General features: G+C 38.0%; 1 protein-coding gene across 1 annotated transcript in view; it reads left to right on the forward strand.

The window, feature by feature from the left end:
- Window positions 1-15,852, forward strand: part of TNPO3 (transportin 3) — a 90,127-nt gene that overhangs the window by 24,380 nt on the left and 49,895 nt on the right. Inside the window, exons 2-5 of the mRNA XM_084897633.1 lie at window positions 5,686-5,886; window positions 6,812-6,885; window positions 8,358-8,514; window positions 14,575-14,718. Of these exons, the coding sequence (XP_084753759.1) occupies window positions 5,686-5,886; window positions 6,812-6,885; window positions 8,358-8,514; window positions 14,575-14,718 (576 nt within the window). The remainder of the gene's footprint in view (window positions 1-5,685; window positions 5,887-6,811; window positions 6,886-8,357; window positions 8,515-14,574; window positions 14,719-15,852) is intronic.

Consider the following 15,852-nt stretch of genomic DNA (forward strand, 5'->3'; position numbering starts at 1 on the left):
TATTCAGACATTAAAGGTTCTTAAAAAATAAATCTTTGCATCCCTATCCCCAGAAGGAAATAGTATTTTTGTTTTGTTTTGACTTTTGGTTCTGTCCCTTTTTTTTTTTTTTTAAATAAATCTTTATTGTTCATATTATTACAAATGTTCCTTATTTCTGCCCCCCCTCCATTGCTCTCCTCCACCAGGTTCCCACCCCACCCTCTGCCCTTTCCCCACTCCCCATTGTCCTCATCCATAGGTGCACAGTTTATGTTCAGTCTCTTCCCACATCCCCCTCTCCCCTTTTCCCCGAGAATCGTCAGTTCACTCCCCTTCCATACCTCTGATTCTATTATATTCACCAGTTAATATTGTTCATCAGATTTTTTTTTAATTCCCTTGGTTTTTAGATTCACTTGTTGATAGTTACGTATTTGTTATTCATAGTTTTTATCTTTATTTACTTTCTCTTCCGAAAGAACCCCCTTCAGCAATTCATATAATTCTGGTTTGGTGGTGATGAACTCCTTTATCTTTTTTTTATTAGTGAAGTTCTTTATCTGGCCTTCGATTCTGAGTGATAGCTTTGCTGGGTAGATTATTTTTGGCTGTAGGTTCTTGCTATTTATCACCTTGAATATTTCTTGCCATTCCCATCTGGCCTGCATAGTGTCTGTTGAGAAATCAGCTGACAATCGTATGGATGCTCTTTTATAGGTAACTACCTGCTTTTCTCTTGCTGCTTTTAATATTCTCTCTTTATCTTTTGCTCTTGGAATTTTAATTATGATGTGTCTTGGTGTGGTCTTCTTTGGATTCCTTTTGTTTGGAGTTCTGTGCGCTTCCTGGACTTGTAAGTCTAATTCTTTCACCAGGTGGGGGAAGTTTTCTGTCACTATTTCTTTCAGTATGTTTTTGATATCTTGCTCTCTCTCATCTTCTGGGACCCCCATAATTCTGATATTGGTTTGCTTGAAGTTGTCCCAGAGGTTTCTGACATTATCTTCAACTTTCTGGATTCTCTTGCCTTCTAGCTTCTGCAGAGGAGTGTCTTCTGACTCTTTATGTTCCAAATCTTTGACTTGATTCTTGCAATCTTCCATTCTGTTTTTAGGACTCTGTATAATATTTTTTATTTCAGACAATGTATTCTTTATTTCTTGTTGATCCCTTATTAGTTCTTGTTGATTCCTTTTCATTTCCTCATAGGTCTTATCGACCTTTTCTAGGAAATTCTTGAAAAACCTTATAAGCGTGGTTTTGAACTCTATATCCAGGCTCTTCTTTTCCTCCATTTCTTTTGTTTGTGATCTATTTCCTTGTCTCGACATTTTCACAGCTTCCCTGAGTTGGTAGGGTGGCTTTGTGTGCTAAGGTGTCCTATATGGTTCAGTGAATCAGCCTCCCAGTTACCTGAGGTGGACAGTCTTGGTGTAGCCCTTTGTGGGCTGTGTGTGTAGTCTTGTTGTTAAGCCTTGCTTGTTGTTGGTATCACTGGGAAGCGTTGATCTCTAAGCCAGTTGGAGGATCAGAAGTGTCTCAGCTAGGAGGGTTTCTGTATTCTCTGGCCTTTATTTTTAAGACCTTTCCTTTTAAGGAGATAGAAATGTTTAGGTCAGAAATATATATAACCCAGCATGATCAGTTGGTATTTTTTGCTAGTTTCTGCCATTCAGATTAAAGTACAACATAGCACTGCACAATCATTGAACTTTTTCACTGGCCACTTCAGAAGTCTTCCTTGTGGCCTATTTGAAGTAACTGCTTCCTCTCCCTAAAAGTAACCACTGTCCTTTCATAGTAATCCCTTCTTTATCTTTATGGTTTAATCACCCAACTGGGTATTCTTCCACATTACTTGGTCTTACTATTTGTTTTTAAAATACCTTCTGAGTGTCTTAATCTGCAGGTTCTTTTTTCTGTGTAGATTACTTATCTGTTGAGGAATCTGGGTTATTTGACTTGCTGAGTTTCCCTATGGTCTAGATTTTGCTGATTGCAGTATGATGCAGTTCTCCTCTCTTCTGTATTTTCTGCAAAATTGCCAGCTTGATGAGATCCAAAAGCTTGATGAGACACAGAATGATTTGAAATGATTTTCATTGGATCCTGTTTTTTCATCAGGATGTACATACTATCTGATTGTCTGTTCTCATGATTTACTACCATGAAACAAATTACCTCAAAACATAGTGACTTAAAACAAAAACAATTTCATTGTGTCTCATAACTTTGTAGGTCACGAATTCAAGCAGGGCTCCGTGGAAGATAATTCTGCTCCATGAGGCATCCATTTGGTGGATGGGCTGGTCTGGAGGTTCAGAGATGGCTTTATTTACATGCTTGACACTCTGGTAGGAATGGCTGGAAGGCTGGACTTAGCTGGGCTCCTCTTGCTTTCCATGACTTTCCAGAAACTTCCTGGTCTTGTACATTGTCTCTCCAGCAGAGTAGTCTGAGTTCTTACATGGTAAGTGTCAAAGAATTTGTGAACATAGAGTAAATCCACCCCAGTAACAAATAAATATTTTGAGGAGATACTTTGATATGTCATGTTTCTCTTTAAAGTTTCACCCTCTAATTTTATCATTTATACATGAATCTTGCCAGTAGCAGTTATTATCTTTAGTGTTTCTATTTTTCTCATTCCTTCTACATTCATTACCTAGCATAGGATATAAAGTGTCCTACAGCCTATAAATCAGGCCTCAATAGTTATTTATTCAGTTGTTATTCACAACTGTATGACTCATGAATGTTTGTTTTATTTTTCAGTTATAATCTAATACTATCATAATTAATTTTGTTACCCCAGATTTTTTACCTGTGGCCATTGGAAGCTCTTTCAGGTTGACTCTTATGTCCTTTGGACTTAAAGCTAGTTTTAAAAATGTTTTTCTGGCCTACTTTTTTTGTAGGAGTATTATTCTGTTCATTATTTTCTCCTCAACTACTTCCTGTATATATGGCATTTGACTTCATTTGTTTATTTTTTAAAATATTTTTTTATTGATTTTAGAGAGAGGAAAGGAGAGGAAGAGAATCATTGATTGGCTGCCTCTTGCATGCCCCGCCCCCCACCCCCCACTGGGGATTGAGCCCACAACTTTAGCATGTGTTTTTACTGGGAATCACACTGTTGACCTCCTGGTTCATGGGTTGATGTTCAACCATTGAGACACACTGGCCAGGCCATTTGCTTATTTTTGTGTGAAATTAGTTTTTTTGAACTTTTAGAAGGCATGGTTAAGGATAGTATTTTCAAATTTAACGAGCTTCCTTTTCTGTCGTTTTCAGGTAGTATTTACAAACATGGTGGTTTATTTCTAAGATTTCCTAGCTTTGTTACCTTCTCCTTTGTTCCCTTTGTCTCAGTTGTACTTGTCCTGTATAATTTTGATTCTGTTCATACTTTCTTCTCAGTGTAGAGCCCTGTCCTAGCTCTTCAGTTTCAAGAGTTTATAGAGACTTCCATCTCCTTAGCCAATAAATAGACTTCTTTCATTTACCTTTTCTAACCACCAAAACATCTTCTATTTTCAAATATAGTCCTCAAATTGGCTCCCTGTGCTTTCTAGTCAATACCTGTTGGCTCTTTTGTTGTTCATCTGCTTTTAGATCCATTAGCTACCTGTTGTTTCCTTCTACTTCTGCTTCTACTGAAGCTGAAACAAGTTGTATAGATATCACTGTTTTGTCCCCAACCACTTAAAATTTGGGGTTCTTAGAGATAACTAGGTAACACCTAGTTATCTGTCTTGGTCCCCAGTAGAGGGCATGCAGGAGATGGCCAATGATTCTCTTTCATTATGTCCACAGTGCTTTAGTTTTTCTGCATAAGTACTCTGTTTTTATGAGGGCATTTATGGAGATTTCAAGGCTTCATATAATCTTTTTATTATTTTAAGTGTCATTTTGAGCAAAATATATTTTAATGGCATTTTTATATATATATATATATATATATATATATATATATATATAATTTTTTTTTATTATTGATTTTTTACAGAGAGGAAGAGAGAGGGATAGAGAGTTAGAAACATCGATGAGAGAGAATCATCGATCAGCTGCCTCTTGCACACCCCCCACTGGGGATGTGCCGGCCACCAAGGTACATGCCCTTGACCGGAATTGAACCCGGGACCCTTCAGTCTGCAGGCCGACGCTCTATCCACTGAGCCAAACCGGTTTCGGCTAATGGCATATTAAATGACAGTTGGGTTACTGGTTGGATAATGAATCACTAAAAATTATGTGGCTAGGAGATTTTTTGCAACATGCTGGGGTACAAGTTCAAAAAAAAAGTAAAATAATATGATCTAGAAAGAAGTTAATGTTTTATGCTTATAGTCCACCAACTTACTGATTTAAAGTGAAGTTTTATTTCAATAAACCTATGGTGAATTTCAGGGTCTCTATTTTTAGTTTACTTTGGAAACTTGTATAGGCCATTTATTCTACCGTTTTCTCCCTTGACTTTCTGTTTATCTTTGGAAAGATCTTGAAGAATAACTATGGCCCAGCCAGTATGGCTCAGTGGTTGAGCATCAACCCACGAACTCAGAAGGTCACAATTCGAATCTCCGTCAGGGCACATGCCAGGGTTTTTGTCTCGGTCCCCAGTAGAGGGCATGCAGGAGATGGCCAGTCAATGATTCTCTTTCATTATTGATGTTTTTCCCTCCCTTCCTTCCCTCCTTCCCTCCCTCCCTCCCTTCCTCCCCCTCTCTTGCCCTCTCTTTTTCTCCCTCTCTCTTTCTCTTTCTCTCTCTCCCTTCCTCTCTGAAATAAGAAGAAAAAAAAAATCACTATATATTAGTTGTGAAATGCTCTATCTTCATAAAAAATTGACTAGGTAAATCTGTGTGATTTTTCTTCACATTGACTCTCTTTATGAATGAAGAGTGAAAATTTTTTTCAGTCCATTTTTGCCGTTTCCCATGAAGAGAGGCAGTTTGGTGTAGAATTGCTTTAGACTATCAGTTGTTAATTAGTTGCCTATTGTGTGCTGCTCGATTTTATTATCAAAGTTGTCTTTCAAAATAGGATTCTATTTTATAACTATGACTAGCTGTTAGGGACCAAATTCTATGCTTTTGTTCTCTTTATTATTTATACACACTTATTTTCTCCTTTGAAAATGATTTTGATAGCATGTATATTACTTTGCCAAATACATAAAAATAATTTAATTATGTGAGATATTGACTTGGGATGAGATAGTTTTTCTGAGGTTTTATTCGGGAACTAAAGATTGAAATGTCCCCTGTTTATTGATATATTAAATTAGCTTCCAGTCAATTCTCAGAGTGAACAAAGCTTATTTATTTGAAGTGGGGGAAAAGAAGAAACAGCCAACCTATACATTAGGGTTTGAAAGTTATACAGTGACATTTTAGTTTTAGTAGAAACTTTTGGGACATTTTTCTTCATAATCTCCTCCCTACACAATTAATGATTCTAACAATAGGTTTAGATTTATTGATTCAGTTGATAACCCTATGCTTTCCTAAAATAAGTCAGAAGAGTTTAGATAATATTTTTGTTTAATAGAGCCTATACATTTAAAATATGGGCTAAATTAGTGGATAATTTAATTTGTCAGATTTTTCTTTCCATTATACTTTGGCATATAGGTTGGGTAATATTAAAATTATTTAGAAAAGCAGTCCTTAAGCATTTTGTTTGATCTGCTTTCAGGTTCATGCATGGGAGATTTCAGACCAGTTGTTACAGATTCGACAGGATGTAGAATCATGCTATTTTGCTGCACAGACCATGAAAATGAAGATTCAGACCTCATTTTATGAGCTTCCCACAGACTCTCATGCCTCTTTACGGGACTCATTACTAACCCATATCCAGAACTTGAAAGACTTGTCACCTGTCATTGTAACACAGGTAAAACCTATGCTTCTCATCAAGGAAATTTGTTACGACAATTTGGATAGCAAATTAATTTTGATTAACGTTGCTAGACCATGTGAAGTAATGTTAACTTTAATATACACTAATTGCTATATTCTTATAAGTGGATAGAAAGTGAAAATTTAAATACTTGTATTAATTTTAGAGTTCATTTGATTTTAAACTAGCAAATACTAGGACTGGGGGAGGTAAGTAGAGGTTTTACAGGCAGCCACATGTGTGCCCCCACACTCCCCTTGTTAAAATTGCAGATGATAAAAACACTGTGCTATTCTGGGCCAGCGGTCTATGTAGTTGCCTTTAAAAAAATCATTTCTGGACTGATTGGCTAATAAAACTTTCATGAATGAAATGGTAAAGTAGAGCATTTGGCCTTTCTCCCTTAGACAGGGAAATAACTTTAGGAAGGAAAACTGAAGCTTCAGTGAATACATGCATATGTGTTCTCTGCCTGGCATAGAAGTGCCCTTGAAGAGGAAGGAGGCTTTTGCATGAGTCTTCAAGATGTGAAATGGAAAGAGAAGGGAAATGGCAATTCATTACTTGAGGAATGAGTCAGTGGGCTGACTTTGTCAGTAGCTTTGGCTTTTTGACAAAGTAAAATTTCCCTGTCCATGGAGTTCTATGGTATTGCCAAATAAAAGTAAGTATTGTTAAATTCTGAGGAAAGTCTATTGTCTGTTCTTTTTTTTAACTGTCTTTTATTTTGTTTTTCATTTTTAGGTTACCTTTTAAATTCCAGTAGCTAACCTAGGAGAGTGTGTATGGTATAGATAGTTGTGGGGTGTCAGTCTTGTCATTGTTTGGAATAAATTTCGTTTCTTTTCAATTAATACGATGGTAACCCTATTTCTGTTCATCTGTTCTATTTATTTATTGAATTTCTCTTCTTATTCAGCTGGCTTTAGCAATAGCAGACCTTGCCCTACAGATGCCTTCATGGAAGGGGTGTGTACAAACATTGGTGGAAAAGTAAGTAACTTATACTGACTGTATGTTAGCATTTGGGATTACTATTAACCTACACAGAGAAATTTGTTAGCAATAGCTAGCCATTTCTACTATTTCCCCAAACTCTTATTATAGAATTATTTATTAATAACCGTTGATAGATTAAAAGAAAATAATTTAAAATTTAAATGCTATAAAAATATGTCATGTGGAGCATAAGACCCTCATAATTTACACACACATACACACATCACTTGAATTAACTGCAGCAAAGTCTTTTCATTGCCTCATAGATCACTCATTGATAAATCAGCAAATCTCTAAAAATATTTTAGAATGTTTAAGATGATATTAAATTGAAAATTGTTGTGAGTATACGTTCTTACTAATTGGGGTGTGCTTCCTGTGCTTGCTGATGTGGCCTTGGCTGCGGCTCTTGTGGCCCCGAAGTTTTCGGGTCTTCCTCAGTCTGGATGGCATGTCATTGGCCGCGCTGCAAGAGCTTGGCAACATAATCTTGAAATTTGTTTGCATTTTGGCATTTGGTCAGGAAATTATTTTTGAACTTAGTGGATGTCCTTTTTACCTCCAAGCATAGTGTGTCATTAAAGACTTTATATGGATAGTTTATTTTATTTCAAAGTAAAAAGCAAACACTTTTTTTCTCCTTATTCCTATATTTCATATTAATGTTTGGCTATATAGCCCTCTAGATTTTCCTTTAAGCATTTTATAATAAATAAGAGTACACAGCCAAAACCAATTTGGCTCAGTGGATAGAGCGTCAGCCTGCGGACTGAAGGGTCCCGGGTTCGATTCTGGTTAAGGGCATGTACCTTGGATGCGGGCACATCCCCAGTAGGGGGTGTGCAGGAGGCAGCTGATTGATGTTTCTCTCTCATCGATGTTCTAGCTCTTTATCACTCTTCCTTCCTCTCTGTAAAAAATTAATAAAATATATTTTTTAAAAATCAATAAAATATATATTTTTTTAAAAAGTACACATATTTTATTATACATATCATATATATGTATTTGTTCACTCATGTAATATATTTTGTATACTTTTAATACTTAGTACATTGTGGATATCCTTTCCTGTTATGACATAGATAGGTATCTCATTATAATGGCTATGTATGTTCCATTGTATAACTTGGAACCTTTTTTATCTTGTTTAATTATGAGGGACCTTTATGTTTTCACAATATTTTTCCTGTTATAAAGAAGTATTGCAGGGCACATCTTTGTATGCACCTATGAGATTTTTCTGAGAAATAATTCTGGAAGTAGAATTGTTGGGTCAAAGATTATGCAAGTCGAAATTTTGTTCTTCAGATACCCTTCAAAAGTTATATCTATTTTTTTCTTCTCTTTAATAGTAGTGAGAATGTTGCTTTTGTTGTCATAGGTTATTCTGATGGTTCTTGTTACCTTATGTGATTGTGTCCTTTCTGACTCTAAGTAACTTATGTCTCTTCTTTCTTTTCTAGATATAGCAATGATGTAACTTCTCTGTCTTTTCTGCTGGAGATCCTTACAGTGTTACCTGAAGAAGTACATAGTCGTTCGTTACGAATTGGAGCTAATCGACGCACAGAAATTATAGAAGATTTGGCCTTCTACTCTAGTACAGTGGTATCTCTATTGGTAAGTAGGTTTGAAATATGAAGTTGCTGCATAGGAGCAAAAAGCCATGGTGGTTATTTTGTTCTTCAGTTTCATTATAGTAAAACTTCGATATAACAGACTAATTTGGGCAAGGAGGTGTCCATCCATCCATTAAAGCTGAAAGTCCAATATATACTAAAGTAGGCTTTCCAAATGTATATGTTAAAAAATTGATTTTTAGAGAGAGTGGAAGAGAAAGGAAAAGACATTGAGAAATATGTAAGAGAACATTGATTAGTTGCCTCCTGCACATGCCCTGATCAGGGCCTGGGCTGGGAAGAGCCTGCAACCAAGGTACATACCCTTGACCAGAATTGAAACTGGGGCCCTTTGGCGACACTTTATGCATTGAACAGAGCCAAACTGTCTAGGCTATTATGATTCTTTTCAAAAATATATTATTTTATTGATTTCAGAGAAAAATAGAGATAGAAATATCAATGATAAGAGAGAATCATTGACTGGCTGCCTCCTGCAGTGGGGATTAAGCCTGCAACATGGGCATGTGCCCTGATCAGGAATTGAGCCATGACCTCCTGGTTCATGGATGGAAACTCAACCATTGAGCAACACTGGCCAGGCAGTTATTATGATTCTTAATCATAGTCTCTCTTCCCCTTTTTCAAAATGACACTGATTTGTTGAAGAGATTGGACTAGAAGGTAAGGTATTTTATTTTCTGATTGTTTTGTCTTTGTTTCATTTAGCTTGTTTTTCTGCTCTCTGTAAGTCCTATATTTGGAAGTTGTAGCCAAAGCCAGACTTAATACATAGGGATTCTTCAAGAGAATTAAGCCTTAATGATGTTAATGCACCCATTGTATGTAATGAATTTTTCCAATGCATTAATAATAGTACCAACTATATACCATCCTTAGGATAATTGAGAAAATAGTCACTAAAACCATTTTCTGCGGGACTTAATTCTTTCCCAGAACCCTAATTGAGAAAGGCTTGATGGGTTAATTTTAAAGGTTAAATATTTTTTACTAGAACACATCACAGATACTTCATGTACATCTTATCAGAATATAAATACTCATTACTGATGCTAGGATTGACTGGATTAAGATGATGACAGTCTGATTTCTCAATTATAAACTTTGTCTTCCTCTTGTAATGCAATTTGTTTGATGGTAGTTTATTATTTTACAAGTGCCCATTCCATGTCAAATTTTGCCTTATGTTTTAAACTCTAGTTTATAATTGTTGCCACTTTAATTGTGACTTGCCAAATAGTATTTTATTAATTGTACTAGGGGCCTGATGCACGAAGATTCATGCAAGAATGGGCCTTCCTTACTCTGGCTGCCTGCCCGCCTTGGCTCTGGTCAGAGCTGCCTTTTCACTCCAGCCCGGAGCCACCTTTCTGCCTTCCCATGCTGCCCAGAGGCCCGGAGTGGCTGGGGTGGTGTGGATCCCACCCAGCCCCTAGCCACTTGGTACCTGTGTATGCAAATTAACTTACCATCTTTGTTGGGATAATTTGCATACTTCTGATTGGCTGGGGAGCTTCATGAAGGAATGGTCAATTTGCATCTTACTCTTTTATTAGTGTAGATAATTAATTCTACATATTAGTTGGCAATCTCCTGAGTTTTTATTAGAAAGTCAAAATATCTTTTTTTATATATAATAAATCTTTATTGTTCAGATTATTACAGATGTTCCTTTTTTTTCCCCCCCAAAGCTCCCCTCCACCTGATTCCCACCCCACCCTATGCCCTTACCCCCTGCCACTGTTTTCATCCATAGGTGTAAGATTTTTGTCCAATCTCTTCCTGCACCCTTCAGACCCTCTTCCCCCTGAGAATTGTCAGTCCACTCCCTTTCTATGTCCCTGATTCTATTATATTCACCAGTCCATTCTGTTCTTCAGATTTTTTATTCACTTGATTTTTAGATTCACTTGTTGGTAGGTATGTATTGGATGTCTTTTTGTTGTTCATAGTTTTTACCTTTATCTTTTTCTTCTTCCTCTTCTTAAAGAATACCCTTCAGCATTTCATGTAATCCTGGTTTGGTGGTGAACTCCTTTAGCTTTTCTTATCTGTGAAGCTCTTTATCTGACCTTCAATTCTGAATGATAACTTTGCTGGGTAGAGTAATCTTGGTTATAGTTCTTGCTGTTCATCACTTTGAATATTTCTTGCCACTCCCTTCTGGCCTGCATAGTTTCTGTTGAGAAATCAGCTGACAGTTGTATGGGTTCTCTCTTGTAAGTAACTAGCTGTTTTTCTCTTGCTGCTTTCAAGATTTTCTCTTTGTCTTTTGCCCTTGGCATTTTAATTATGATTGTCTTGGTATATGTGCTGCCGAAGCGAGCACTATGATTGTTTTGGTATGGTCCTCTTTGGATTCTTCTTGTTTCCGGTTCTGTGTGCTTCCTGGACTTGTGAGTCTATTTCTTTCACCAGTTTGGGAAAGTTTTCTGTCATTATTTCTTTCAATACGCCTTCGATATTCTGCTCTCTCTCTTGTTCTGGCACCCCAGAAATCCAGATGTCGGTATACTTAAAGCTGTCCTAGAGCTCCTTACACTATCCTCACACTTTTGGATTCTTCTTTCTTTCTGCCTCTCTGATTGGGTGTTTTTTATTTCCTTATATTCCAGATCTTTGGTTTGACTCGGGAGTACGTTGATCTACAGTTGAGTTTGTGTATATTCTTTATTTCAGACAGTGTATATTTTATTTCTGACTAGTCCTTTTCCCATTTTTGCTATTATCATTAAGGTCCTTAAAGGTCTCTTATATTTTTCAGCGGTTTTTAGAAGATTCTTGAGTAACCTTATAAATGTGATTCTGAACTCTGTGTCATTCAGTAGTTTACTTTCCTCTATCTCTTCCATTCGTGACATACTTCTGTGTCTCCGTATTTTGGTTGCCTCCCTATGTTGATGGAGTGTGGCTTTGTGTGGTGACCTATAGAGGCCAGTAGCTCAGCTTCCCCAAAGGTATACCCCTTTGTGGGCTGAGTGCAAAGTCTTGGTGTAGTTAAGCCTTGTTTGCTGTTGGTACACTGGGAGGAACTGACCTCTAGGCCAACTGGCTGTGAGGACCCGCTGTGTCTATAATGAAAGAACTGCTGCACTAGAGACATGCTTATGGTGGAGGCCTTGTTTCAGTGGGGCTTTGGTGCTCACTGAGTCTGCCTCCCAAATGTGTCACTTATGGGTGTGAGGAGTTGAAATCTGATGTCTCACACACTGACCATTAGATACACTGGCTTCTGGATCTCCAGTGGGGTGAAGTTCAGCTCCTATCTGACATTACCCTGCAGGAGCTACAGCGAGAACCACAGTCCTCTCCTCCCTGATTGGAGCTTGGAGGCTTTGGAGCTGTCTGCACGAGGTTGCAAGTTTGCTAGGTTAAACTGCAATAGAGAAGGCCATTCATATGCAAAAGCCACGTGTATGTGTTTGTAGATTGTGTGGGCAGAGTCTTAGGGCGTCACTAGGCTAGGGTGTGGCAAACAGCCATGGTTGCCAGTCAGCCGTCTCTGCCTCTCTGACCGAGTCCTGTCTTGTGCCCGAGGACAGCAAACAATTATTTTTGTGCACAGCTCTGTAAGCAAGCCACCCTCACTTTTCGACCCAATGGCAGACAGTCCAGCTTCTTTCCAGAAACTGGATTTCAGAGAGATTGTGAGCTTATCTCTCTTCGGGTTGAAGAAAGCAACGCCCTCCACCAGCCTGTATCGCTAGAGGGATGTCTGTCTCCCTGACTGGGATGGGGCTTAAATGGGTAGTCAGACATTCTTCTCACAATCCAGGACTGCTGGCTCCAACTGCTCGCCTACCTGCTTTCCTGATTGATCCTAACCACTCCCCTGCCAGTCTGATTGATGACTAACTCTCCCCTGCCAGCCTGTTTGCCCCCAACTTCCCTCCTCTGCCAGTCTGGTTACCCCTAACTGCCCCACTCTGCAGGCTTAATTTCCCCAACAGCGGTCCCTTGCAGGCCTGGTCCCTCCCAACTGCCCTCCCCTACTGACCATCTTATAGCTGCTATCTTGTATCCACATGGAGGCAGCCATCTTTGACCACATGGGGGCAGCCATCCTGTGTGTGGGAGTGATGGTCATTTTGCATATTACTCTTTTATTAGATAGGATATAGGCCATATATCCTATCTAATATATCTATATATCACTATCTATATAGTGATGGTGGGGGCTAGCTGGTTTGCTCTGAAGGTGTCCTGGATCAGGGTGGGGGTTCCCTTGGGGTGTGGTGCAGCCTGGGCAAAAGACCTATGGTGGTTTGCAGGCCGGCGCCCCCCCTCCCCCCCCACCCCCCCCGCCCCCCCAAGCAGAGGCTCTGGTATCTGGGATTTATTTATCTTTTATAATTGAAACTTTGTAGCCTTGAGTGGAGCCAGGACTCCTGCTTGCTCCATGGCCACAGCCATTTTTGTTGGGAATTATTTATCTTCTACAATTGAAACTTTGTAGCCTTGAGTGGAGGACTGGGCTGGCCAGGATGTGCGGAAAGCTTGGCTTCCTCCATCACCGGGGGCAACCCAAGCCTCCTGTTCGCAGTCATCTTGGCTGGGTTAATTTGCATACTTTCTCCTGATTGGCTGATGGGAATGGCTTGTGAGTATAGCAGAGTGATGGTTAATTTGCATATTACTCTTTTATTAGATGGATTATTGCCTGATACTGCAAACATAAGGGGGGGCATGGCTAACTAGAAGTATAAGTGCCAGCATTTAGGTCATATAGGATTCCATATATCCTATACCTCCAAAACTCATGGCAATTACGATGGAAATGTTATTTATTATTTTGTTATTGTTGTTAATCCTCACCCAAGGATATTTTCCCATTGATTTTTTTAGAGAGAGTGGAAGGTAGGGGAGAGACAGAGAGAAATATCCATGTGAGAGTGATGCATCGATTGGTTGCTTCCAGCACAAGGATCGAGTCTGCAACCAAGGTACATGCTTTGATCTGAATCGAACCCAGGACCCTTCAGTTCACATGCCTATGCTCTGTCCACTGAGCCAAACCACTTAGGGATGTAAATGTTATATTTAAACACTTTTTTTTTGGTTATTAAATTTATTATATTTCATTTACAAAGAAAACAGACAATGCATCTAGTAGAAAGAATAAAAATGTAATCAGGATTTTATTTTTAACTGATGGCAAATAGAAATTCTTTAGTGAGATCTTGACAATTTGACAGTATTATGATTAAGTTCAATAAACGTCCATGATGTACTTGGAAGATCAAATTCTACAGCTGCCTCTTTCCACAACTTCTACTTCATCTCGACCTTTAAATGATAGGGAAAGCCCTTATTTTATGAGAAACATTTCCAAAATGAAGTTATTTGTTTTTCTACTATTTGTTCATGTCAGTTGTTGAAATAGGGCCTTCTATTTTATGTTTTGGTTATTTCCCTTACTATCATTATCAGAATTTCTGTAATTCCACGGTTGTAATTTAAAACTTTCTGTCCAGAAAAAGTTAAATTACACTTCACTTTGGAAAATTATATATCACAAAAACAGTTTGCAAAGAGAAGCAATAATGAGTTTTAGCCTAACTTTTAAAAAATCTTTTATAAACTATCACATTTATAGTATTGCCATTCTCTGTGAAATGGCATATTTACTTGAGTATTAAGTGCTTAAGCTGAAATATCAGCTTTTCATATGGGAATATACAGTAGTAGTATGATTAGCTTATTTCTATTTTATAAAATCAACCATAGATGAGTATTACTTTAAAGACAGTTCTACTGATAAGATTATATTAATGCACAAATGGGATCTAAGAAACAGTTATTTGTAAGACATATCTATCTTTTGGCAAGTGTATAATCTCTTTATATCTCAGCTTCCCAAGTGAGATAATCATAGTACCAGCTGTAGAGTTTTAGTGGGGATTAAATGAATTAAAAGTGTTGAGAACAAAGTCTTGTACTTCTAAAGCACTTCTGTTAGCTTTTACTGTTTTCATCCTTTTCATTACATCTGTGAGGTGATTGTCTTAAATATAAAGATTTTTTTTCTCCTTATTTTCAGATGACCTGTGTAGAAAAAGCAGGAACAGATGAAAAAATGCTCATGAAGGTCTTTCGATGTTTGGGAAGTTGGTTTAACCTAGGCGTTTTAGATAGTAACTTCATGGCTAACAATAAGTTACTAGCACTCCTTTTTGAGGTTTTGGTAAGTAATGGCTTTTTTTTAATTAAAGTATTACTGCCACATATCCACAGTAACTAACATTCTGGGACATAACAGTGTTCTCATATTTCTGAAAAGTGATTGGAAGAAAAAGAAAAGCACAAGTATAAAATAGATATTTGCAGGTGGGAGTGACTTTGTCTTCTTTTTTCCGATGCTTTTCTTACATGAAGACATATTAGTATGTGCCAGGTTTCTTGTCCCAGCATTAACACTGGGTGCTGTAATCTGGAGAAAGGAGCTAATGTGTAGATTCAAGAAGGAGTCCAAAGATGAAAGATAATTTTGAAAAGCATTAGGGGTCAGGAGAGCTTCAGCTAAAGGAACTGAAGACTACCCCTTGTCTAAGAACTCCGTGCTATTTATTAACATGATTTGTCCTGAGGCAAGGTGGAGACATACACTTCAAAGGGTAAGGTTTCAAAGGGTAGGCTACTGAAGCATTGTCAGTTTGGGGAATAGTCTATAGCTATACAGGTGTTTGGCCAACAGGAGGCAATAAAATGCCTTGAGCTGTCTGGCAGCAAGCGATTATACTAATCAGGTGTGGGGGAAGTGCCGTTTAGCCAGTTCCAATAGATAATTACATTTTTGGCTCAGCCCTTGTTCAGTCTCCAAACTTCACCAACCTTTTGGTGAAATTCTTGTAATTATTACATGCTGGAATTGGTTCCGGAAGTATGGACTCTCTGTGCTTAATGGTTGTGTGCTGGTATACATTAATCGGCTGCCTCCTGCACACCCCTTACTGAGGATCAAGCCCACAACACGGGCATGTCCCCTGACTGGGAATTGAACTGGTGACCTCTTGGTTCGTGGTCAACGCTCAACCACTAAGTTACCCTGGCTGGGCGAGTAAAATAATTATTTTCCTTCAAAATTTTCAAGGGCTCTTGTATACTGGCAAACATCATTGCTAATGATGAAGCTGGATAACTGAGTTTTGCTTCATCTTTGCTAATGATGAAACTGGATAACTGGTTTTGCTCCTTTCTAAGTTACCTTCTCCTCTCTTCCCCAGAAGTTTTAAGAACCTCTCTTTAACCTTGATATTCTGAAATATCATGTTGATGTTATTTATGGGTCTCTGATAATTATTGGATCCTTTCATTTTAG

The sequence above is a fragment of the Pipistrellus hanaki genome (genome assembly GCF_964339955.1).
Source record: "Pipistrellus hanaki genome assembly, chromosome: 10".
Lineage (NCBI taxonomy): Eukaryota > Metazoa > Chordata > Mammalia > Chiroptera > Vespertilionidae > Pipistrellus > Pipistrellus hanaki.